This window comes from Vombatus ursinus, unplaced genomic scaffold, assembly GCF_900497805.2.
Source record: "Vombatus ursinus unplaced genomic scaffold, bare-nosed wombat genome assembly UNPS02014794.1, whole genome shotgun sequence".
In the NCBI taxonomy this organism is placed as follows: Eukaryota; Metazoa; Chordata; class Mammalia; order Diprotodontia; family Vombatidae; genus Vombatus; species Vombatus ursinus.
In genome coordinates, this window is record NW_020954572.1 from 14,613,073 (window position 1) to 14,638,365 (window position 25,293).

At 35.7% G+C, this 25,293-nt stretch overlaps 1 protein-coding gene across 1 annotated transcript in view; it reads left to right on the plus strand.

Annotated features, from left to right (window-relative positions):
- NPAS3 (neuronal PAS domain protein 3) overlaps positions 1–25,293 on the plus strand; it is a 1,128,724-nt gene that overhangs the window by 301,675 nt on the left and 801,756 nt on the right. The window contains exon 3 of the mRNA XM_027870104.1: positions 20,799–21,043. Within this exon, the coding sequence (XP_027725905.1) occupies positions 20,799–21,043 (245 nt within the window). The remainder of the gene's footprint in view (positions 1–20,798; positions 21,044–25,293) is intronic.

Sequence of the window (25,293 nt, forward strand, 5' to 3'; positions counted from 1 at the left end):
TAAATCAAAGAACCAGCTTGGGAGATTTTAAGGGGCAGTCTGTGAAGCAGAAAAAACATGCAAGTCTATGCAGGAGGAGAGAGAGAGAGAAAGAGACACAGAGAGAGAGAGAGAGAGAGAGAAGAGTAAAGTGAAATATGCTGCAGAGAGACTAAAGTAAGAGAAACTGTATTTATTTAGCTGTAGCAAATCAGTCAGCATGTTTGGGAGCATGGATAATGAATTGTTAGAATGACATCCTGTAGAGAGTACTCAGTGGCTCCCTATCACCTCTGAAATTAAAAGCAAACTTCTCTGGTATTTAAAGCCCTTCACTGTTTTCACAGTGTTGTGTTTGTATTTCTGGACTCATGTTACTCTCCCTCATGCACTCTGCTTTATAGAAAAAGTGATCATTAGACTTTACCAAACATAGTATTCTATCTCCTGCCTCCATGCTGTTCCCTGTGCCAGAAATTCTCCCCTTCCTCTTGTAATCTATGTATTTTTTTTGAGACTTGTATCACAAAGCCTTTTCTGATCCCCTCATTTGTTAGCGCTGTCACCTGACCCCAAGTTTCTTTGTGTTTACTTTGTAGATGAGATCTTTACCAATCCTCCCAGCTGTTAAAGCTCTCACCCCAGAATCGTTCCCCCCCGCCAAAAAAACCCACCTTGTATCTATTCTATATACATATGTGTATGGGTATGGATATGTGCATATAAATATCAATACATATGCATATGCTTTTTTTTCTCTTTGAGAAATATAGGCTACTTAAGGTAAGGAACTGTACCACTTCTTTGTATCTCTAGAACCTAGCACGTTATCAGCACAAAGTAAACATTTAATATATTCTTTCTTAATATTATGTTTTTAAAATTTTTTTATTTAATGTATCTTTGTATATGTTGTTTCCCCATTAGAGAGTTAACTTCTTAAGGGTAGGGACTTTTTTAAAATTTCCTCTATCTCCACCACCAAATATAGTGCCTGGCACATAATATGTGCTTAATAACACTTGTTAAACTGAATTGAAATAAATTCAATCGAGCATAGTTGTGTGAGAAATTCACTGCGTGTTCAGAATTCAAACTGAACTTCTAATTCAGATAGTAACTGAATGATCACCAAATAAACTGATTTTTTTTCATTTTCCAACTCGATATTTCTTGCGTTTTATAGATGCAACCATATTATTAGTTTTTTTTTTTTTTTTGGGTGGTGGTAGCGGTAAGCGAGCCAGTAAGTCATTAGGATCTCCAGCTTCTATTGTTCCCTTTCAGTTTATTAGCCAATTAACTTATCAGGTTGCAGGTATGTTTTCCCCTGCATTTGTGATCTTGTCCTAATCTGTCATATTATTATTCCATTATTCCAGCATTTTAGGCTCATGTTAATGTTACAGTTAAGATATTAATTTCCTCAAATTCAGGAAATTCAGTTACCACAGCAACTTATTTTTGTCCTTTGACATATGTCTGTTATTACAAGATATGGTCTGTCCATTTCCCATGGTGGTCTCTGCATATGTACTAAACAGTGTTATTATAAAGCAATGAGGCTGTTAAAAATAAACACACCAGATTTAAACATTCAAATAAATGATGTTTTTCAGAATAAGTATGTACATTGGAAGACTATGTATCCATTTCTTTCAATGCTGCTGTCATTCATCAGAGAAACTTTAGAACTTCTTTGTTTGGAACTGGTTTCAGGGCTAGTGAATGAGCCACTCAGGAAATTGCCTTATTAATTTTTATCACACCTTCCTTTTGACCAAAAGTGTATTACGTGATTTGATTACCTTTCTCATTCACCAGGATTTACTCTGAATGACGTCTGGATGACAAAAACAAAAAGAAAACAAAACACACACAGAGACACACAGACACACACACACACACCAAACATACAGAAAACAAAGCTAGGAACTAGATGTGATTTTATTGGAAGAGAGAACTTCCAGATTAGGGAATTTACAATGCCAATACAGATCAGTCATTTCTCTGCAGGCTATAATCTAGAGAGTTACCTGTGTCACAGAGACATTAATTTACTTGCCCTGAGTCAAACAGCCAGTATGAGGCAGAGGCAGTATTTGATCCTGGGTCTCTATGACCTCACAACCATTTCTCCATCTTCTAAGCTACCAAAAACCAAAGCAAACAAAAAATTCACCTGCAAAAGGTAATGCTTTGCCACTTTTTAAAATTTAAGGTTTTGTTTTTGTTTTTGTTTTGCTCTGAAGGCAATTCTAAACAGTTCTGAAATGTTTTGACCAATGGTGACAAATTTGGAATAAGTACACAGATTCTCAGGGTGACTCTTTTGAGAATGAAAACAACCTATTTGGCTTTGTAAATTCTGAGATATTTGTGTATTTTTAAAAAAGTTTCCTTACTTCATATTCATACTTTTTCTGGTGTGTTGTGCTTAGTTTGTATGATTTCTCTGTAGTTCTCAGGTTATAGTGGCAAGGCCATGAGCAAATGACTCCATTGTTTTATTACCTGATGGATATGTTCAAGACAGAGTAATAGGAGTACCTGCTGCATGACACAGTGGTATATTAGCAAGGTTGTAAGTCTTCTCAAATGGAATCTTTCCTGTATCCATTGCATTGATAATCGCTAGGATAGAAAAAACAGCACACCTATCCCCCTACATAATTTCGCGTTGTTAGCCATTCAAAATTCAAGCCCAAGTTGTTAGAAGTGCAAAGTGTTGGAGTCAGCTTAATATTTCACAAGATCAAGGTTATCTCGACCATAAGAGGTCAGAGAATTAGAAGGCCTGGAAAATGCATAAAGAAATGAGCTAGCATATCCTCCTACTTCCCCAACAAGCATTTATGGAGTCACAAAGTACCTTGCTCGATATGTAAAGGAATAAAAAAGGAAATGAAGGTATGTTCCTTTGGCCTTTTGGGACTCAGTCTAGTTGGAGGAGGCATAAATTGAGATGAGACTGCAGCATGAGTGTTCTCAATACTCAGTGTGGTAGTTAAATATCGTCCACAAACAATTTTTGGAACCTGTCATAATTTGTTACTTGATAACATCATGTCATTAGATGGTACCATTTGGTGGACTCACTAACTTTAAAGTACTAAGGCACTTTATTTGCAACCTTATGGCCTTGATTCCCCAAGGTCTCCTTGTTTGAACATGCATAGATATTAAAATGAAAATGTGTGGAAGGACATAGTTTCAGCAGTAGCTGTGCTGGTAGGGAAGGAAGAACGTTTATAGAAATAACAGATTCTTATATTTGGAAAATGTCAGCAATATCAGTCCCCTTTCTTTATACCACATTCTATAGGTAAAGAAACTGAAGCTGGTTAAGGAGGAATGAGCTATAGGAGTTTACCCAGTCACTGGTAGAACTGGAATTTGAAGCTAGGGGTTTGGTTTGAAAGGTTACTACTCCTTCTACTATTCCATGATATGAAATAAATACTCTGCTCTGATCAACTGAGACCTAACAGTTTCATACTTTAGTGATAACACTGTAAGGATGCATTTTTCTTAATTATAAAAGCCCCAAAATATATGTAAATGCTAGTGATATCCCCGAATTTTCCATTTAATTTTAAGAAAAATGGTGAATGCTGCATTCTCAAACCACTATTTTCACATGCCTGTAACTTTGATTTTTCATACTTAAAGCTCTCCAAACTTGTCAAAGCATGCTTTCCACTTTCCAAGTGCATCATGTCAAGCTTGACAGCTTTCAAAAGCTTTTTTTTAAACTTTGTGCTCTTTAGAAAGTGCTTGAAATCACACTGAAAGAAAAATAAAGACAACATTTCTTCTAGAAAAATTCAAGGTGGCCTAATGAACTTGTATCAGAAAGCAATTTGCATTCACACATAGAACAATTACAACCCAAAAGAAAATTTAGGAAATGATTATGAGTCAGAAAATAGGAATTTTTATAGGAAATGTCACCTGGGAATTGATAATGCCCATATTGTAATGCATTATATTACAGAATGCATGTGCACATAAAATGTGCATGATTATAAATTGAGTAAAACTCTATTAACAAATTATCTTTGAAATGTGAAGGGAAAGCATCAATAGAATCTTTCATCATTTTGAGTTCTGTGTTCACTGATTTTAAAGTAACAAGGCACTTCATTTGTAACCTTTTGCAACCATTTATACATTGATTTTGTTGAATAATAAAAAATTAATGAACTACATGTGATTTAGTGTTTAATATCGAGAAACATGCATTAAGTACCTATTACGGTCAAAGTGAGAGCCAGGATGCTAAAGTGGATAAAGAGTTAGCCTTGGTATCAAAAAGAGATGAGTTCAGGTCCTACCTCTGAAAGTACTAATTACTTAAACAACTCGTGCCTCAGGCAGTTCTCTAAGACTATAAGTTAATTGTGTTACTGATCTTTGGAGGGAGCTTCCACATAGAAAATGAAATTCTAAGTCTTGGCTCACTCTGGCCCTCCAAAATAGGAAAAGGCACTGTGCTAGTTACTAAGAGAAATATCAGTATGAGTAATATAGGATACCCAACTATGAGCTTGAATTCTAGCAAGAAGGATAAAAATGTATATATAGTTCTTCTACACAATAAAGGGGAGGCTAGGTGATGTAGTGGTTGGAGCTCTGGGCCTGGAATCAGGAAGACCTAAGTTCAAATATGGCTTGAGATACTTACTATCTGGGCAAGTCATTTAACCCTATTTGCTTCAGTTTCCTCATCTATAAAATGAGCTGAAGAAGGAAATCTCAAGCCACTGTAGTATTTTGACCAAGAAAACACCCAAAAGGGTCATGAAGAGTTAGACAAGACTGAAAATGACTAAAAGAAAAAAAAGTTACACAATAAATTAAGATAAGCACAAGAGATCCAAAAAAATGTCCTAAGAGACCTGAAGATAGAAAGAGCACTCACAGCCTGGTAGACCAATGATATTTTATTGGAGAAGATGACATTTGATATGAAATTTAAAGGATGGCTAAGATTTCAATAATCACAAGTAGAAATAGCAAGAGAACATCTGAAAAATCCACGACTTTCTCTACGAAGCCTTCACTTTAGGTACCTTCATCTCTTTCCCCTTCTCTCTCCTAACCCCCTTCCTTTCCAGATTCCTTCCAACGTTAGAATGTAAGCTCCATGAAGGGAGATGTTGTCTTTCTGCTTCTATTTGTATTTTCCTATTCTTAGCATAGACCTGGCACATAGTAAGTGTTTGAGAAATGATTTTTTTAATTGTTGGCTTGTTGACATAGGGAATAATATGAACAAAGGCATGGGAAATAACAGTAGAGTGATACACACAAATATGTGATTATGTATCTTTAGACATATCTATCTATCTTGACTTATCTCTTCCCCCTAAATCCATCACCTCCCAGTAATGGATAGGAGGTTGTATCATTGGTCCTCTAAAATGATGAATGCTCATTGTATTGAGGATAGTTCTTACATCTTTCAAAGTTGTTGTTACGTGTTGCTGTTCTTGGTTCTACTCATTTCATTCTTCAAAAGTCCTCAAACATTTATTTTCGTAATATTGCTGTTACAGCATAAATTGTTCTTCTGGTTCTGCTTGCTTCACTCTGAACACAATTCATATAAATCTTTCCAGGTCTTTTTGAAATGATTTGTTTCTTGTTTCTATTACTGGGAGTCATTGTCTCACGCATTCATGTTCAAAACCAGAGATTTTCCTTAGACTTCTATATCTCCTCCACATTCAAGGATCCTGGAATCTTATTTAGATTTAGATTCCAGATAAACTTCCATTTTCTCCACTAAAATCTCCTTGGTCTACTCAGCTACAAGTGCTAATTTCCCACATACATGTGTATGTATGTATGTATGTATGTATGTATGTATGTATGTGATATATGGCCATTGAAGAAATGTTTTGCTTGGTTATTCATATTTGTTATAGGATTTCCATTTCTTATTTTTTCCAGTGGGATGAAGGGAGAGAAATGTTTTTAATTGTTCAGTCATTTAAGTGATATCTGACTCTTTGTGACCCCATTTGGGATTTTCTTAGCAAAGATAGCGGAATGGTCTGCCATTTCCTTCTCTAGCTCACTTTACAGATAAGGACATTGAGGCAAAAGGGTTAAGTGACTCCCTCAAGGTCACACAGCTACTACATGTCTGAGGCTGGTTTTGAATTCTGGTAATCCAGACTCTGGGATCAGGGTTCTATCCACTGCACCACCTAGCTACCCTGAGAAAAATAGATTTCCACCATTTTTTAAAAATAGACAGATAGGCAGGGTGTTACATATTGCTGTATGCATTTTCAAATGAGGTCATCATATTATTGGATTTACTTAATTGTTTTTCTTTATTACAAAAGATCACTCACCCAGCGGGAGTTTATAATATAAAAACAAACATCAAGAAAACTTAAAAAACAAAAAACAATCCTTTCCCTACCTCAAAAAATCCCCCAAAACAAATCGGGAAAAGCATAGAACCATAGTTTTTGAGCTGGGAATGGGGGCCTTCTAATCATCTTCTAGTCTTTCATTTTACAGACTGAAAACTGAAGCATAGCCAATCAAGAGACTCGCTCAAGGTCAATGAGAGGACAAATCACAGAGCCCTATTCATAGTCATGCCTTCTGATTCCAAATCCTACTGCTCTGTTCCCAGTGTGCCATGTTACATCTTACAAGGAATGGATCTTTTTAAAAAAAAAAAGTAGTGGAGGCAGAATGATTTAGTAGAAGGAGACCTAACTTTGGAGTCACAGGATCTGAGTTCTGTCACTTGTGAGCTATGTGACCTTAGGCAAATTATTTAGCATCTCTGGGACTCAGTTTAATCATCTTTAAAGTGAATAGGTACATCAGGAGACCTCTAAGTTCACTTCAAACTTTCTGTCTATGCTCCTGTGATGCTCTCATGTGATCCAAAGAGTTTGATTCATAATGGTTTTATTTTGGGATCTGTTGCATTGGAGAATATGTGGGAAAGGCAGGGAGTTGAAAATGTGAGTCTGGAGCTCAGAAAATAAATTAGGGCTAGAGTCATTATAATAAATTAGATCCAGGTCATCCAGAAAAAAAAAAAAAACTTGACAGATGAAACCATAGTGTGGGTGAGGTTGCTAAATGAGTGTGAAAAGCAAAGATGATAGGAGATAGTGTTGGATAATGCATAGCAAAAGTAAGAAGAGAAACCAGAGATAGAAAAGTAAGTGAGATAAGAGGAAGCCAGATTTGGAGGTTGTATTCAGAAGAAGGGGGTGGACAGCAATGTCACGTACTACAGAGAGGTCAAGAAGAATGAGGACTGAGAAAAGGTTGTTGAAATAAGAGGATGTTGGTGACCTTAGAAAAGCAGTACAGGTAGAAGTCATATTTGACTGATGAAGAAGTTGGAACAATGAATAGACAGTCCTTTCAAAAAGATGGGCTGGTTAAGAGAAAAAGAGATAGGAAAACAATTTGAGATTATGGCAAGATTAAATAAAGGAAGATCTTAAAAAAATAGAAAATTAGAGTCCTGGGTAGGGAAGGAAAAGGTAGAGAGACTGCACGTAGAAATAGACATTATTAATGGAACAGGGTCTTGGAGGGAATAGGACAGAATGGGACTAAGGGTACGTAAGGGGCAGACTGCATGCAAGGACTGAAGGTGAAGACATAGAGAATTTCTGTGATATGTAAGAAAGGGGTTGAAGGAGCTTAGCTTTTATAGCATTGATCTTTTTAGTGTAGTAAGAGGCAAAGCCATGGGCTGAGAGAAGGCTGGGGGGGGGGGAGAAGGAGTGTGTGTGTGTGTGTGTGTGTGTGTGTGTGTGTGTGTGTGTATCCTTAAGCTCCTGGAACTAGAGAGCTAGAGATGGCAACTAGCAGTGTAGTGAGACACTTTCTCCTGACTCATGGAGAAAACTCAGTCTACTTGGGGACAACACACCCCAAGATGGGAGGAAAGGGCCCCATTAAATTTTTTAAATGGGGGAAATTCTCTAGACTACCTTTTAGGTAATGGATAGATAGTTCTTCATCATTTAGTGTTTACCTTAGCTTTCCATTTCAAGTAGAGATGTTGTGACTATTTCAAATATTTAGCGATAGATTTTCTTCTTAGTGTGTTCTTATAACTCCTACTATTTTCAATGATAGTAACAATTATATGTTTACCATAATGGTAAACTGCTTTGTGCTGGGCAAAAACTGGTGATCCTGAGTTTCTTTCCAAAACCTCAGCCCTGAAGAGAGCAGTGCATAGAAGTGCCGCTCATTTACTAGATTAGCTCCTCCAATTTCCTTTTAATTGGAGCCCATAACCCAGCTTCTCGAAACTTCTGGGAGATGAACAATACAAATTAAGATCTGGAAGCTTTCCAGGAAGGGCTGGGCTCAAAGAACATCCCCCCCAACTCATACAGTTGTGGCTACTCACAAATAGCATGCTGTGTCCTAATGAGTCTGCATTTGGCTCTGCAGTTTCACATTTGCAAACTCTGTTGCTGAGAGGGTAAGAAAAGTGTTTATCCAGCCTCTGGTTTGAACTGATAGGTGCAAAGCCCAGGAAGCCTCTTAGAGACACAACATCCACATTCCCAAAGAGTCTGAATTCTAAGCCAGTGGCACAAAAACCTTTAAGTACAATATCTTACATTTGTTCAGAACATTTATTTCTAACCAAGATTTCTTTTTTTTTAATGTATAAGACTTCAATTTATGTTTAAGAACAAGTAAAGTATAGCAGTTTGACAGCCGTTCACACTAAATTCTGTGCATTAAACCAACAGCACTCTTTTCCACAAACATCCATTGTTAGGACAATGCTCTCAGACAGAATTTATGAGAAATGGAATTATGTTACCAAGGAGATAGCATTTACTATAATGAAGAGTAGATCCTAGAAAATGGCCCCTTTTACAGCAGCTCCGAGTCGAGCCACAAAAGCAATTGATTGGTCTTGGCATTTAGTCTTATATCAGCTGTGTCATCCATAGCTTCAGGAGTGAGAACACTAATCTAAAGTGACATTTCTGTTCTGGCGGGCTTTTCTGCCCTGATGAAAGCAATTACTTCATTCCTAAATGATAATTTGCAGGAGTTTCAACCACTTTAATTGATAATTTTTTGTTCTGAGAAGTTCAATTGTGAAGTGATTAGCTGATTTGGTAAATAGAAATTTAAGGTGTGAAATATACAAGTTGCTCCAAGGTAAAGTGCTGTTTATTGGGTACAGCAAAATTGCTTGATAAAGCCGCAGTTTCTCCATTACCGTGAATTTGCCAGTTGCATACTTTAAAGTTGTGGAGGAAAAAATAAGAACAAAACACTTTGATTCAGGGTGAGAATTCTGGCAGAAGGCAAAAGGGACGATTAATAGTTTGGGTCTTACAAAGGCCCAGGTAATCGTTATTTGAATCAAGGTGAACGTTACTTGAAAAGAATTGTGAAGGAGCGAAATTAGTCATACTGAAAAAAATGTGGCAGCTTCCTATTATTACTATTCTAATGACTCATTCTAGAAGTAAAATCCTGTTACTTAAGGTGTTCAAATAAAAATGCTCATTGGCTAAAAGACAATTAATTTAATGATGGAGTTCAAACGTACACAAAGCGTTTTCTGACAAGGAGACAAAGCACTTAGTTTGAATGGTTTTAATTACTTTCTGATCTGTTCTACAAAAAGTCAAATGTGAGTCATGATCATCCTATTAGAATCCGTATGTTAGTGTGTACATTACTTTAAATTAGCAAGGATACCCCGTGATTATGGTAATGACTAAAACATTTACAACTGCAAACATCAGTTTTGCTACATGTTAGAATTTTTTTTTTGGAAGGGTGGCAAGGAATTTCATGATATTTTCTTACATGGGGAAAAATAATGGTCATTTCACATGTTAAATGAGAAAAATAAAGCAAGAATGAAGGTCAAACTGATTTAGCACATCCAATAGTCTTTGTCAGCCAAGCTTAATATATCCTGAGTTTGTGGAACAAATGAAATTTTGCTGCTATGTTACACTTTGCTTCCAAACAACCATTACAACTGGTTTTATATATTGTGTGAGCATCAGACCATCAAACAGTGCATCTTTACTGACGTCTTGCCGCAGTGATGATCTACAGCAGCAATCTGCCATTTATATAAGGGCAAAATGTGCATCTATATTTAGTTGTGAAATTGGCCTATTATACTCTTGATGTTTACAGAGGCTAACATAAATTAATGATGACAGCTATGAGCAGTGCATTAGTTAAGCAGGAGAGTTCTTACCTTGAACTTGAAGGTTTGCTCTGTTTTAACTTCTAGCACAGACTGTGCAGCTTTCCTCACACATTATAGAAAAGGTTCTGAAATCATTACATTTTTTTTCTTTCATGGAGAGCATTAAAGAGCTTCAATTTGTAGGCTGTACTGTGTGTGATCCTTCCAGAGATAGTTTTACATGCATTTCTTGGTAACTTTGTGATGTTTATAATTGGGCAAATAAAGGCTCCTCCATGTATTTTTTTTTTCCCACTGCCGAAGAGCTGTTTTGATTGACTTTGAACTTTGGGTGATGTCAGTATGTGATGGACTGTTGTGTTGAAGGTAATGAGGGAAGGGTAAATGTTGCTCTGTGGAATCTTTACTGTATTTTCCCTGGAAGACTCCTCATGCAGCTCATGTCAGGGCAAATGTAGGTACTGGAGTAACTATAGATCTCACTGTTAACTATAACCAGAGATCTGACAAGTATGCAGGTGTTCAAAGGTTCATGAGTTAAAATGCTGAAGCCTTTGATGAATTTTTGATAACTGCATTTTTAATACAGGTCGACCTTCTTTCTTTGAGGCGGATGCCAGATTAATTGATAAATAGTGGAAGTCTATAGTGCTGGGTTCTCCTAAGCAAAACAAGTACAAAAATCCATAAAATCTTGCCTGTCTGGATCCTTAAAAGTACTTTTGAAAAAAGCAAAATTTAAAGAGGCTATTGGTCTTACCCTTCCTTCTCCCCATTTCAGGAAGAAAACATGACCTACTTTCCTCTGCTATAAGGACTAATTTTCACTACTGTTATGATCTCCTAGTAGAGAAATGATGTGGTGTAATGAATAGAAGGCTAACCTTGGAGTTAAGAAAACCCGGGATCATAAACACATCCATTCTCTGACACATATTGCATGCATGATCCCATGGTTAAGTTACTTAACTTCTCAGTACCCTATATAACCTTTTAAGATCATATATTGCAAAGAAGTTGCCAATCAACATTGGTACTGGAAGTTTCCATGTTGATGAAATCAAGGGTCTTAATTCATCTTGTGATCACATAGTACTTTCAAAGTTTACCATTCTTAACATAATTAGATTTGGGTCAAGAGTTCTCCTGAGTGTGGGGGATTTAGTAGATAGCACTGTCAGCAAACAAGTTAAAGAGAAATAAAAAAATAAGGATACTTTCGTACTTTTATAAAAGCTTTGATTTCTTTTTGTGAATGATCCCTTCACCAGCATTGATCAAAACTCCATCCATGTTTCATTAATTGTTTGGCGGAAAAATTCATCATGCAGTGGCCAGCAAACTGATAATGCACCTTTGCATAATTAGGTTAGTTCTCAGAAGACAAATACACAGTATATCCCAGTTCTAGGCCCATGCTAGAAACCTTTCCAGATTGGTTAGAGTTTCCAGATTTTACACCATTCTGCCACATCCTTTAGGATTACCTCCATGCCATAAGGGTGGCTTAGAGTAAGACTTTGGCTAAGGTTGAAAAACAACTAGGATATGAAGAGAAATTAGAAAGAAGTTCTGGGATTGGGTGGGGCAGAAGGTCAAATGGTCTTTCCTCTGTTGGCATTGGCACTGCTGTTGTTACTCTTCTTTTCTTCTTAAGGAGCTCTAGATATATTATCTTCATAATCCTTACAACCTTTTCTTGGAAGCAAAGAGCAAAAAATGATCAATTTCCAGGCTTTTTGTAGACTTGTTCTGTCTACAACAAGGGGATATTTACCACAATTTTAAAAAGTAAAATCTTTTACCAAAAGTTTTAGGATAGTTTCTTATAAAAGCTGTGATTCCCAAAATATTTTAAAAAATTATCCTTTTTCATTCTATAATTACTTGATATTCCATCTGCTACATTAATCATCCCAGTGGAGTTGATTTCATTTGCTCGATGTTGTGATGGTCTTCCTGTCTTAACAATTTTCATTAATTTTTTTTATTATTTTACAAAGTATTTTAAATTCATTGGATCATAGAGTTAGAGTTAGAAAGGGCCTTGGGGGTTACTGAATCTAGGCCCCTCTTTTTTAGCATTTTAGGAAACTTAGACACAGAGAAATTGAGTGACTTGCTAAGGATCAAACAGTTAGTGTATGAGGTAGAATTTGAATCCAGGTCTTTCTCACTATAAGCCCAGCACCCTACCCAATAGACCATGCCCACTCAGTATATGTGCACTTGCCTTGCGAATATGCATAGTGGTAAAGTGGTCATAACCACAACCTATATGTCCTTTAGCACTTCCACAAAGATCAGTGATCTCTCCATGGTGCTGGATTGGGACCCACCCCCTCCCGCCATTCCTACCCTTACAAGTCCCCATATGTTTGATGGCTGTCTGATTACATGATGAAAAGTTTGAAAGGACATTGAAAGATCATCTAGCCCATTCCCATTATTTCAAATGATTCTTTATCTAATCTCTGTCTGAGTGATGAGAATATTTTTCCATTTTTCTATCTCACCAGAGAAAATTTAAATCTTCCACAGTGACTCAACCGAGTCTACCAAATACAAAAATTTTCATTTTATATCAAACAAAAACCTGTCAATCTTTAATTCAAAAAAATTCTTGTTTTTTTTTTCCTTTAGAAGAAATAGAAAGTGGCTAGTTACTATATTCAAACTATGACTTATTCAATGCAATGCTACGCATAGGATCATCAGTTTTAAAGTATGCAATTACTTTTACTATAGCGTGCAGAAATCTTGAAGGTAACACTACTTGCATATTGAGTTAATTAAAATATGGGTCACAAGTTCAAATGACTGTATTAGTTTGGAATAATTTGGAAACATTATCTTCCCAACTCTCCCTTATAACACTCTTCCAATCAGCTGGCTTTTTTTTTTTCTGTGTGGGCCCTTGATATAACCTTCTTTTCTGGCTGGTTTATGTCATGTCTATCCTTAGCCCAAGCTAAAATTTATCTTTGTGGTTCCTTATTTTCTGGAGCAAAAGGGTCCTTTTTGCTGGAGTCCCTAGATTCATCCTTTGCCGTCACATGGAAACTCCTATACTCATAGCCACCTTGATTCTCTGATTTCTCTGGACTCTACCTACAGAAATTTCTTTAACTATACCCACCTTTATTCTCATCACATAACATGTTTCTCATTTCCCCTGAATTGCCCTTCGATCCTAATCAGAAATGCCACCCTTTGTAAGAACCTTCCTTAAATATTTAGTGATTTTAGGGAAAAGAAGTTACATTCTGTATTTTGGATAATTTGGGTGCATTTTGCTTGTATTTTCCTCAATAATTTCAGTAATAATCATATGTAAGTATAATTTCAGTGTAATCATATGTAAGGCTTTGAGGTAGGTATTTTTTCTTCTGTACATAGGAATGCCTTCCATCTTCAAATTCTGTTGTCCAACGGTTTGGGCTCCCAAGTTACTTTATTATTTAATGGCTACAAGTTTTTTCTAAATCACTCCATCTTGGTCTCTAGCATCTTAATGTCCCAAAAGGAATCAATGTACTCTTCTCTTCCTAGGATCTACAATCTACAGGGCCTCTTCTTTCAGTGAAGATTTTTTTCTCAGTCAGTATTAGAATAGCTATTAACATTTCTATGTCTTAATTATAGTTAAATTTTCTTCTGGACCAAGCAAGACTATAATAACCTCAATTCTATGAGGAACTTTGGGGGGGAGACCATTTTTGCTATAAAGACACTATCATCACAAGGGATAGCAGGGAAACAAAACAGGATGAAACATTTTTGGGAAAAGGGAGAGATTAAGTTGTCTGGATATAAGAAGGCCCTTTGAGGGTTCTTTGAATACTTGGCATGAAGGTTTAGTTCTGATCTTGTAGATAATAAGGGAAATCACCTTAGGTTTTTTAGTAGGATGGGGTGATAAAATGAAAATAGTATTTAAAGAAGATTACCTTGACAGTGAGAGGCAGAGTAGTGAATAGAGAATTGAAACTGGAACCAGGAGGATCTGGATTCAAGTCCTGTCTTTGGCCCTGGCTGTGACCCTAGACTGGACAGTGTTCTTGGCAACTCTTTAAGACAATAATTTAAAGATGTGTCAATGTGTGAGTGATGTGTCGCAAAGATGTGACAATAATTTAAAGAGTCAGTCCCTCCACCAGGAATTACCAACCTCAATAAAATCAAAGGTCTAGAAAAAATAATAGCCATGTGTACAACAGATTGCAATAGTTATCCAGGCATGAAATGATGAGGTCTAGAACTAGGGAAGTTACTGAAGAAATAGAGAGAAGGGATGTTGATTTTAGGAGGAACAAGGAGTTGAAGGAGGGAGAAATCAAAAGATAAATTCAATGTCACAAGTCAAGAAAACTAGGACTATTGAGGCCCTATGTATGTAAAAATGATTGTCAAAAGATAAGATAGTTTTTTGAGTGAAGAAAATAAGGTCAAGTTTAAGTTAAGTTTCAAGTATTATTAGAACATATGATTGAAGATAGAGTTTAGTTATACCCTGTAGAAATGAGACAAAGAAAGGGATCGACCTGTAGGGGTAGACTTGGAAATCATCTTCTTAGAGGTGAGATTTGAAATTTTTTGAGGAATGAGTTTTCACAAAAATGTCAATGACAAAGGGTTTTATGGTAAGAGGGATTGACGGAAGAAGAAACACATAGAGATGAAATTATCCATTATAGTCAAGTGAACAACTCATAAACCAAAAGAGGAGAGTCTCAAGAGGAAGAGAGTTTCATCAAGAAGACAATAAACAACATTGTCAAAATCAACAGAAGGATGAGAAGAAACAATTTCAGTAAGCAAGGAGATAATTATCATCAGTTGACACAGTTGACTACCTCCTTCTCCTTCATACTCTAACCTCCCTTGGTTTTCTGACACTACTCTTTCTCGGACTTCCTCCTAGCTCTCTGTCCACTCATTGTCCATCTCTTCCACTAGCCAGTGAAGATTTATCTTTATCCCACCCATTAAGGTATTTATATCTATATTTTTCCCTTTTCTCTCTCCCTTCATGATCTCAGCCACTCTCATGGGTTCAATTTCCACTTTTACACAGATGATAGTCAAAACTGTTTCTCAAGCCCTAATTTCTTTTTTAAAATATAGGCTGACATCTCAGGCTCTACCCTTGATATTTCAAACTAAAAATATCACAAACTTCCACATTTCTGACAATCATTCAACATTCATTTATTAAGAACCTACTATGTGGCAGGCAATGTGCAAAGTCATGAGGATACATACAATAATTTAAATGATCCCTATTCAGTAGGCACTTATTTTCTATGATATTAAAATTATTTATTCTAGGGTCACAGTATCTCTTGAATCCATCTATTTCTTTCTACCCACATAGTCAAGATTCTAGTCTGGGCTTTCATAACTTTTCACATAAATTATTATAATAGTTGTCCAGCTAGCCTCTTTGTGTCCAGCAAAGACTCAATTCTTAATGCAATTGTCCAAAAGGCTTCATAATTCATAGATCTGACTATGACCTTTCCCTAATCAAAATCCCTTAGTAATTATTTCCTGTAGGATAAAATATAAACTCTCAAACCTGGAATATAAGGCTTGTCACAATTCCTGATCTCCTTCTGTTGTCTCTTGACTATTTTTTCCTCCGTACATTTTGTGTCTGGCTGTTAAAATTCTTTTCTTCCTGAAAGGTAGAAAGTAATATGTAGTGGAAAGAGTGCAGAATTTAGAGCACACGGATCTGGGTTCAAATTCTTCCTGTGCCATTTACTACCTGTATAATCTCGGCAAAGCCATTTAATTTGTCTGCGCTTCCATCCTTCCATTTCCTCATCTTTTTAAAATTTTTTTTTAATTTTAGGCAGTTGGGGTTAAGTGACTTGCCCAGGGTCACATAGCTAGTAAGTGTCAAGTGTTTAGTCTCAGGCTGGATTTGAACCCAGGTACTCCTGACTTCAGGCCAGTGCTCTATCCACTGCTCCACCTAGCTGCCCCTATCTTCTCATCTTTTAAATGAACTCATTGAGCTAGATTGCCTCTAGGGTCCTTTACAGTACCAAATTTGTGACCTGTGAAGGTTTTGCTTTGCTTCGTTCTATTCTATGAAGACTTTCATGACTTCCCCAGTCAAGAGTATTTTCTTCTATGCTGAACTTCCTAATACCTCATTGTCAGGATTTTTCATTTGTTGGTTTACACTCTTTTTTTATCATTTTATTTATGTATATATTATAACCCCTTTAGTCAACTATAACCTTCTTACAATCAGAAATTAGCTGTTAGTTGTGTTAGTCATATCTTTGTCTAGATACAGCCCAGTATGGTTAACATGGCAATATGTTAGTAATTGTTTCTTGAGTTGAAGTGAATTGAATTAGTGATATTGTAAGGCAGGCCTACTTTCATTGTCTAAAAATAACTATTTCCTAAATATTTGTCATATCTTTATTTGATACCATTCCTGGGATGTTTTACGGCATCTCTTCTGCCTCTGAGAGTTCCTAGGTTCTTTCAGACCCTTGCCCAGACCTTCTCATCCTGGGTCATCACCAGTCGTATTGATTTTTGTCTTGCCATTGGACTTCAATGACTGTGGAAGAGAAAGTGAGGCTGATGATTTAGTGTGTCTCTGCCTCACTTAAATCCAATTCATGCACAAGTCAAGACATCACCCTATGATATTATTGGTCCCCTTCTAAAATGAAGGACCACCAGCAACAAGAACAAAGTGGCACTTCCTACATGAGAACTTTTCTGATGTTCCCAGCTATTATTGCTTCCCAAAATTATTTTATTTTTACCTTATATTTACTTGAAATTTATTTTTTTATTTTTATACATGATATATCTTCAGCAGGATGGAATTTCCTTGGTAACAAGTATTCTTTCATATTTGTCTTTGTTTGGTTAGTGCCTAACAAAGCGCCTCATGTGGATGGAGGGGCTTACAAGTAAATAATTGTAAAATTAGAATTAAATAATGAAATTCTCTCTAAATTCTTTTGGTAATAGAACTTAGAAGAGAACTAAATACAGTGCATTTCAATGAGATGGAGGTTTCTTGAGGGAGGGGACTATTTCATGTTTGTCTTACCACAGGACCTGGCATATAGCATAGCAGGTACTCAATAAATCCATGTTGTTTTATTTTTTGAGCCTCATGTTTGAGTATGGTGGTAAAGTTGGAAATTTAGCCACTACCATCAAGTATTATCCTCAAAACCCAGGGCATGTTATATTCTTATTGACAAAAATGCAAACAACCAATCCTTTAATGATCTTGCCTGTCATGCCATGTATCCTAGATTCATCCTGAAAAAGCTCAAAGTTTTAATTTTTCTTTTTTAATTGAGTGATACTGTGAACCAAATACTGAATGACAGTGCTTGATTTTTTAAAAAAAAATATTTGTTTTATTTTTAATTTATGAAATAAAACAAGCATTTCCATAACGTAGTAGACTAAAAAAGAGAGATGATTGCAAATGAACCTGTGAATCTATTATGTACAAGTTGTTATTTCTTTTAAATATATAACAAATTTATCATGTAATGTTTTTCTTTTTTCTGCCCTCCAAACTAGAGATGGCTACCATTAGACACAAATATGTATGTATGTATGTGTGTGTGTGTGTGGATATTACATATAAATATATGTATATATATAATATACGTGTGTGTATATGTATACATATATACAGATATATGTAAAATCATTCTATACATACTTCTATTTATCAGTTCTTTCTCTGGATGCATATAGCATCCTCCTTCTACTTTGTCCAGTTTTCATTCCTCTTGGATACTTTAGGGCAATTTTGTGCACATAGGTGGCACCCAATGAATACCACGGATGATACAAAGTGAGGTGTAAGGTGTTGTGTCTATGGCAATTATAGAAAACACCAGACTTTTATCAAGTCTTTTTTCAAGTTGATTTATGACTTCTTCTGATAGTTTTCATGGGGAGATGTTGTTGATAGTCTGTGATAAATTAAATACCGTTTTCTCCTTGCCTAATATTGAGGAATAGTTTTCACTACCATTTAGAACATAAGTGGATGGACATTAGTAGAGGGGAAGATGGAGTCCAGAGAAGAAATTATTGTGGCTGCAAAGTGCTATGATGTTTCCAGTAACAGAAACAGGCACTGTTACAACTCATCTAAATTTTTAAATTTATTTTAAGTGCTCTACAGCTGATAACACATTTCCTTGATGACAAAGTCTACAAAGGCAGAGACAATTTTAGTTTTTAATGCATTCCTCAACACTAATAGTGCACTGCTTGAAAAAATCAGGTCCTGCTTCATAAAAGTGGTCAATATATTACTCGCCAAGCTGTGGCATTATGTTCAACTTCTGCTATTAGATCGCCATCTCAACAACCTGTATGTCTCTTTGGTCGTCTTTTATTACAATTGCCCTCAAAACTAATCACTACTTATTGTAAATACTTTGCTATAATTTTGAGAGTCAGCTGGACCCTTTAGTCCCTGCATAATTATATGATATAGGACTCATGGAAACCCTGTCTTATTCAACTTGTGGCCAAGAAGATCACTCACTCCTGAAGGGTCACATAGTGACAATAGGGAAAAAAAAAACAAACTAGGAATCTGAAAAGTAAACATCCTAGATATTTTGTATAGTAATATAAAAAGGGAAGTGTGGGCCAAGGGGGAAGTCATTGGCTAAGTGTCAGGAGATGCTAGTGAGAATTTCTACTTTATCATTTTCATTAAGTAGCTATGGCTATATCTGTTAACCTCCCTAGAGCTCAGAGTTCTTATGGTTTTTCCCTTTCAATCTTGTGCCGTGCAGTTATAATAAATTTGGCACAGACTTTATGGCCAAGACAGTATTGTTTCAATTTATTAATAAAGATAAGGGCAAAAATATTTTTACCGAGAGAACTGTGTAATGTTTAATAGGTATGTGCATATACATACATACGCATATCCATATACACACATGTATATACATACATATACATGGATATACGTTTTGTGTTTATACATCCATGCACATATACACTATATATATAGCCATTTGAGTACCTCAGATGAAGTTATAATACATAGAGGCTAATTTTGCAATTAAGTTTTAAAAATACTTTAACAACTGCTCCTCCCTATAAGAAGAAGCGTTTTATTTCTTAAATTAATACTGCACATTTAAAAAGTGACCCTTTTACACTGATGAAATGGGAAGACTTCAGGCAGCCTTCATGAAACCTACAAAACTCAGTTTACCACCACACTGACTGACTTATTTTTTTAAATGAAAATTGCATCATTTAACTATCCCATTGACCCTCTAATTTTATTTTTAATGTAAATATTGCCACATTAATATTATAGACACTGCTACAATTCACTTTTATTAGTATACCTTATGTTCTCTTTCTTACTGTAGTTAGATAAAATGACAAAAGAACCCTGGTGAGATATATATATATATATATATATATATATTGGCCCAAATGATAAGTTTTATAGTGAATAAAAATGGGAACTGAATGATTCTTTGGTTCTGAGTATTTAATCTGAACCCTGGTAACTGAACTTACCCCTATTTTAAAAGCAAGATTTTTGAAGCCATTAACTACTTTTTTACTTAGTTCTGATATGTTAAAAAAAACAAAACCAAAACAAAACCAAACAAAAAAAACAACAGTACTTCTCAGTATATACTGGTTAATTTAACCTCTGGACAATAAGTTATTTTACAAGCCTTACATTTTTGTTTTCTTGGGAGCTAACATATGCCTCTTCAACTGGCACAATTTCAAAGGAAAAGTAATTGTCAAATTAAAATGTTGCCCTGAAAACTAAAACATTTAATATGACTAGTTCAGATGAGGAATGTTAGTTAGATAATTTGGAATTTTAAAAATAATTATGTAAAAACAAAATTGGATTCTGTATTTAGAAACTTCCATCAGTCTAGTATCTATCTGCCTGTAGCAGCTATGGAATTACTTAATTCTATAAATGTTCAGCCAAACTCGTTTTTGGCATCTATAGTGAGATATACTTTAAAATTGACAGAGTTGTGAAAACATTTTGTTTCCACTGTGAACATTTTTATAGAGTACTGCCATGTAAAAAGTTGAGTAAGTTCCAACTCCCTGAATACTGCCAGGCCAATCTTTTCCTTCCCCTATTCTATTTTTCCTTTCCCCTTTTCTCCTTCAATGAAAGCATCTAATGAAGACAGTTCAATGAACAATTCATTAAGTTGAGAACAGAAGTGTCAAAGCGGGCACAATTTCCTAATTAGCTGAGAGCTGATTAACGTCAGCCAAATCGTATACAAACTATGGGTATATGTGTATGTATATGTAACAATCAATGGAATATGTAAAAACCTTGTAAACAACAACAGTGTCAGTTATTTCACTAGCTTAGCCATTAAAGCATCACAGAATTGTCATGGTCATTGTATAAATAAGAATTTTCATGAAACTCATCTTATTATGTCCTGAGCATATGAGAAAGATATTGATGGATATTATTGAAGAAACATTGAAATAAGAAAGCAAGTTGATTCTGAATGAAAGATAGTTCTAGGGTTACTAACCACTACTCTCCATTTTTATCTGATTGCAGTTTACAAGCCTTGAGAAAGGAAAAGTCCCGAGATGCTGCTCGCTCCCGTCGGGGAAAGGAGAATTTTGAGTTCTATGAATTGGCGAAGTTGCTGCCACTGCCTGCAGCCATCACCAGCCAGCTTGACAAGGCATCCATCATCCGACTTACAATTAGCTATCTGAAAATGAGGGACTTTGCAAATCAGGGAGATCCTCCATGGAACTTGAGAATGGAAGGACCTCCACCCAATACTTCAGTAAAAGGTATGATTTAGGGTATTTTTTTCTGTCTGGAATATGGTAGTCTACAATAATCTCTCTATTGAAATGTTTACCATCATCCTTTCTTCTTTTCCTGCATATCAAATCCTTTAAAGGGATACAAATGTGGAAATCTGAGGTCTGCATGAGAAAGACACCATGTGAAGGTGAAATAAACCTCTTCTTCTATTTCTATTTTATTTTCAAAAACTGTCAGACTAAGTGATCTATCAATTTTTATAAGGTTTCAGAGAAATGCCTATGAAATGAATTGCATTTAAGTCCTTCTTGTGTTTAATTTGTGCCATGCTAACCCATGTCAAATAATTCTGATGGGTGGGGTATGGAAATATTTATTAATGGGGAAGAGCTAGTATTCTCAGCTCTAAGTGCAAGCAGATGAGAACAGGACTTAGTTTTAACAGGCATTTTGGATTTATAAATTTATTGTATGACAAAAATGACTGCATTTCAATTTAAAGGCCTTATTTATAAGTATTAAACTATGTTAACCTAAAGGTTGACATATATAACCATCTAGAAATGTCCTCCCAATCCTTGATACATTTCTCATTATTTTTTAAATTTAATTTTTGAACCCTCCTTTAGTCTTTCACATAATGATAGCATTTTCTCTTTTCTTTAATGTTGCTATTAAGTTCTAATAGTTTATAATATATTTTGAGCACCAAATGATACCAAAGCAATGCAATTTTGGATATGAGTGAATGGACATATCCATATGAATGTACTTGTTTATAAATGCACTTAGTATAAACGTGTGTTTTGGCTACTGATCTTACATCCCTAAGGGAGTGTAATCTGGTCAAAAGGGCTATCTCTAGTAGCTGGTAGTCTGCTGTCTTCCTTAGCCTGACACATGAAAGCCAGGTGAAGAGGGACCAAGGATAGGCATGTGGATGGTTATTGCAGGTAACCACCTCTAAGGAATGAGGGGGCATCTCTGGTTATGTGTTTGATTGCTTCTTGATAGTCAACTATTGAGCAACATTGGTGTTGGCAGCTGAAGCAGCTTTCATTTGCCCTCCTGGCTAGAGGAAAAAGTACTAGTGGGAAGCTATCATTTTTATATAGGATTGAGATTGAAAGCAATGGTCATTTATTAGACTTTTTGAACCTGGTAAAGCATGATAACATGTGTGTATGTGTGTGTCTGTTCACATATTTACATTGACATGTATTTATGGATTATGTTTACCTATGTTTACTAGAAGAGGAGAGCCAGAATTTAAAGTGTTACAGGTTATTTTGTTCTAAAGTGTGAGGACATTCAAAGATTGAGCAGAAGACATTGAATAAATATTATCTTTGTGTTTCGCAAGATCAAGGTCTGAGTGATATCTACCTGTCTGTCTTTCTGTCTATCTCTCTGTCTGTCTATCTATACATACACTTATTAAAAGAACCCCTTAATAATTTTAAGTCTAAGCATTTTTATATTGGATTCACTTTCCCATTTCCTCTAACATAGTACCTTTGTATACCTTCTTTCTTAGAAAACTAGGGGTCAGCTAAGCTCAATGAGTGTAATGGGCAGTTGAACTGAATGCTTTATTTGTGGAGACGTGGTTGTCATCCTCCTCTTCCTCCTCCTCCTGCTCCTCCTCATCATCATCATCAGTTTACTAAGCATCTCTGCTAGGGTTACAAAACAATAAAGCTTCCATTCTACTAGGAATCAGATCATGTAGAGAAATAAGTATAGTACAAGGAAATCTGTGAAGGGATAGATGGTAGCTCAAAAAAAAGAGTTCACAGAGGAGGTGGAACCTGAATTAAACTTTAAAAATTCTGAGAGGCAAAGAAATGAAAGATGAATTCAATACATGGGGAGTGGTTTGTGTAAGTGCATGGGAGGAGGAAATAAAGTATGAAATAAAAAGATCTCAAAGTCAAATGTAGAATGTAGAATATAAAATTCATGAAGGAGAGTAGTATGAAATAAGTCTTGAAATGAAAGTCAGAGACACATCGTGAGGGGATCTTAAAATCCAGACCGAAGAGTTTGTATTTTATCCAAAGACATTCTGTTGCATTTCAGGGATTTAGTTTCTTTGTAGACCTTCCTGCTCACCAAATTTCTAGATATAATGCTGTGAGACTCTGGGATTGAAATTGTTTTAATCAAGTGTTGTACCACTGTGGCTAAGTGGCTTAGTGGATAGAGCACTGGACTTGGAATCAAGAAGACATTTTCCTGAGTTCAAATCTGGCCTTAGACATTTAGTAGCTATGTGACTCTGGGCAACTCACTTAACTCTGTTTGTCTCAGTTTCCTCATCTATAAAATGAACTTAGGAAGGAAATAGCAAACCACTCCAGTATCTTTGCCAAGAAAACCCCAGATGAGGTCACCAAGAGTTGGACATGACTCAACAACAACAACAAATTAAGGTTTCCAAAGCACTTTACGTGTTTTGGGGCAGCTCAGTGGCACAATAGACAGAACTCTGGGACTGGAGTCAGGAAGACCTGAATTCAAATCCAGCCTCAGACACTTACTAGCTATGTGACCCTGGGCAAGTCACTTAACTCTGTTTGCCTTACTTACCTCATCTGTAAGATGAGCTGGAAAAGGAAATGGCAAACCATTCCAGTATCTTTGCCAAGAAAACCCCAAATGGGGTCACAACAGTTGGACGTGACTGAAAGAACTAAACAACACCAACAACAAGGTACCACTATAGCTGACAAACAACTTAAGGCTGGAGCTCATTCATAGAGCCAGTAATGGAGGGATGAGCTAAACCCCACCCACATATACCTGTGACTCTCATTTCATGGTTGTCCTAATTGGTCAGGTAATAGGATCATGAGAATTTCATTTTCCATTGCTTTACTTAGTTTTTCAGTCCTCTCCCATTCTTCTGCACATTGCAATGAAGGCCTTGGCTATTTTGGCCTTTGCCCTCTGGTATCATGAATGTATTCTAATTAAACAGATCCTATGCAATGAGTAGGCAGTCAGTGGAGTCAATGACCTGATCTCTTTGCTTGGCCCAGAAGAACAATAACTCCATATCTACATAAACATTATCAACCTGTGCTTTTGCCTCCTAACTTCATTTGTCACCATTAACTAGGGATTGAGTGAATGAGAAGGCAATCCTTTGAATTCATGCGGAACATTTTCTTTTTGTTATTGAGTATTAGGTAGCAGCATGAGAGCTTAATGCTACTGTCTTTTTTCCCCAAAAGTCTAATCTTCTAGAAGAGAATCCAGGAGAGTCAGAGAGAAAAGCAAAGAAAGGAAGTAGGGACAGAATTGTGAAACGCTAAGGGAATTTTTTTTAAAAAATTGAACAATAAGGAAAAGGAATTGAGATGGATGACTTAAAAAGAAGAATGAAGTAAAAGACAGAAAATATAGAATAGAAAAAGAGAGACATTTAAAGAAGAGGGTGATTGTTGCAAAATGAAAATTAGAGCTGTTAGAAAAGAATCTTTTAGATTCTAAACACTTTATGGGCAAGAAATGTGTTGTTATCCATTCCCTGAGGTATTCCTTTAGTCAATGCAACTCACACATTATTTAATATAGGGAGTATGAGAGAAACAGAATGAAAACATTACAATCTAATTGGATTTTGTTATCAAATGCATTTGATAAACTTTGTAACAAAACTTTATTTTGCATACACTAGAGCCACTGTACTAGGCACTGAGGTACAAGGACAAAATGAAATGGACTTTGACTTCAAGGCATTCGTATTCTACTGAATGGTGGAAAATGATGGAAATGGAAAAGCTGGAATAGGAACCTGGGGATAGGAGCATGGAAAGAGATGATGATTAGTATTTGAAATGTTAAGTTCATGTGACGTACACACACACATATATTTGATGTAAAAGTAGAGAAATGCAGTACAGAATATCAAGTTTAAACCTCTAAATGATTTAAATTTTTAATGATTCTACACTATTTTTTTGGCTTTCAAAATTTGACAGTTATAATACAGGCACTTCCCATTAGCTAGTTATATATATGTGTATACACACACACACACACACACACACACACACACACACACATTTTATGACTTTACTAGTTCTTTTAAAATGTAAACATATAACTCATACTAATGAAATATTCTTGAAATAACATCAAAAGACATTGACTTTCACTTATTAAGTTATATTTTTCTACCATTGAAAAAGTTTCTATAGATAAATGAACACACACATATGTATGTATGTATGTATGTACATATGTATATATGTCCATAGCATCT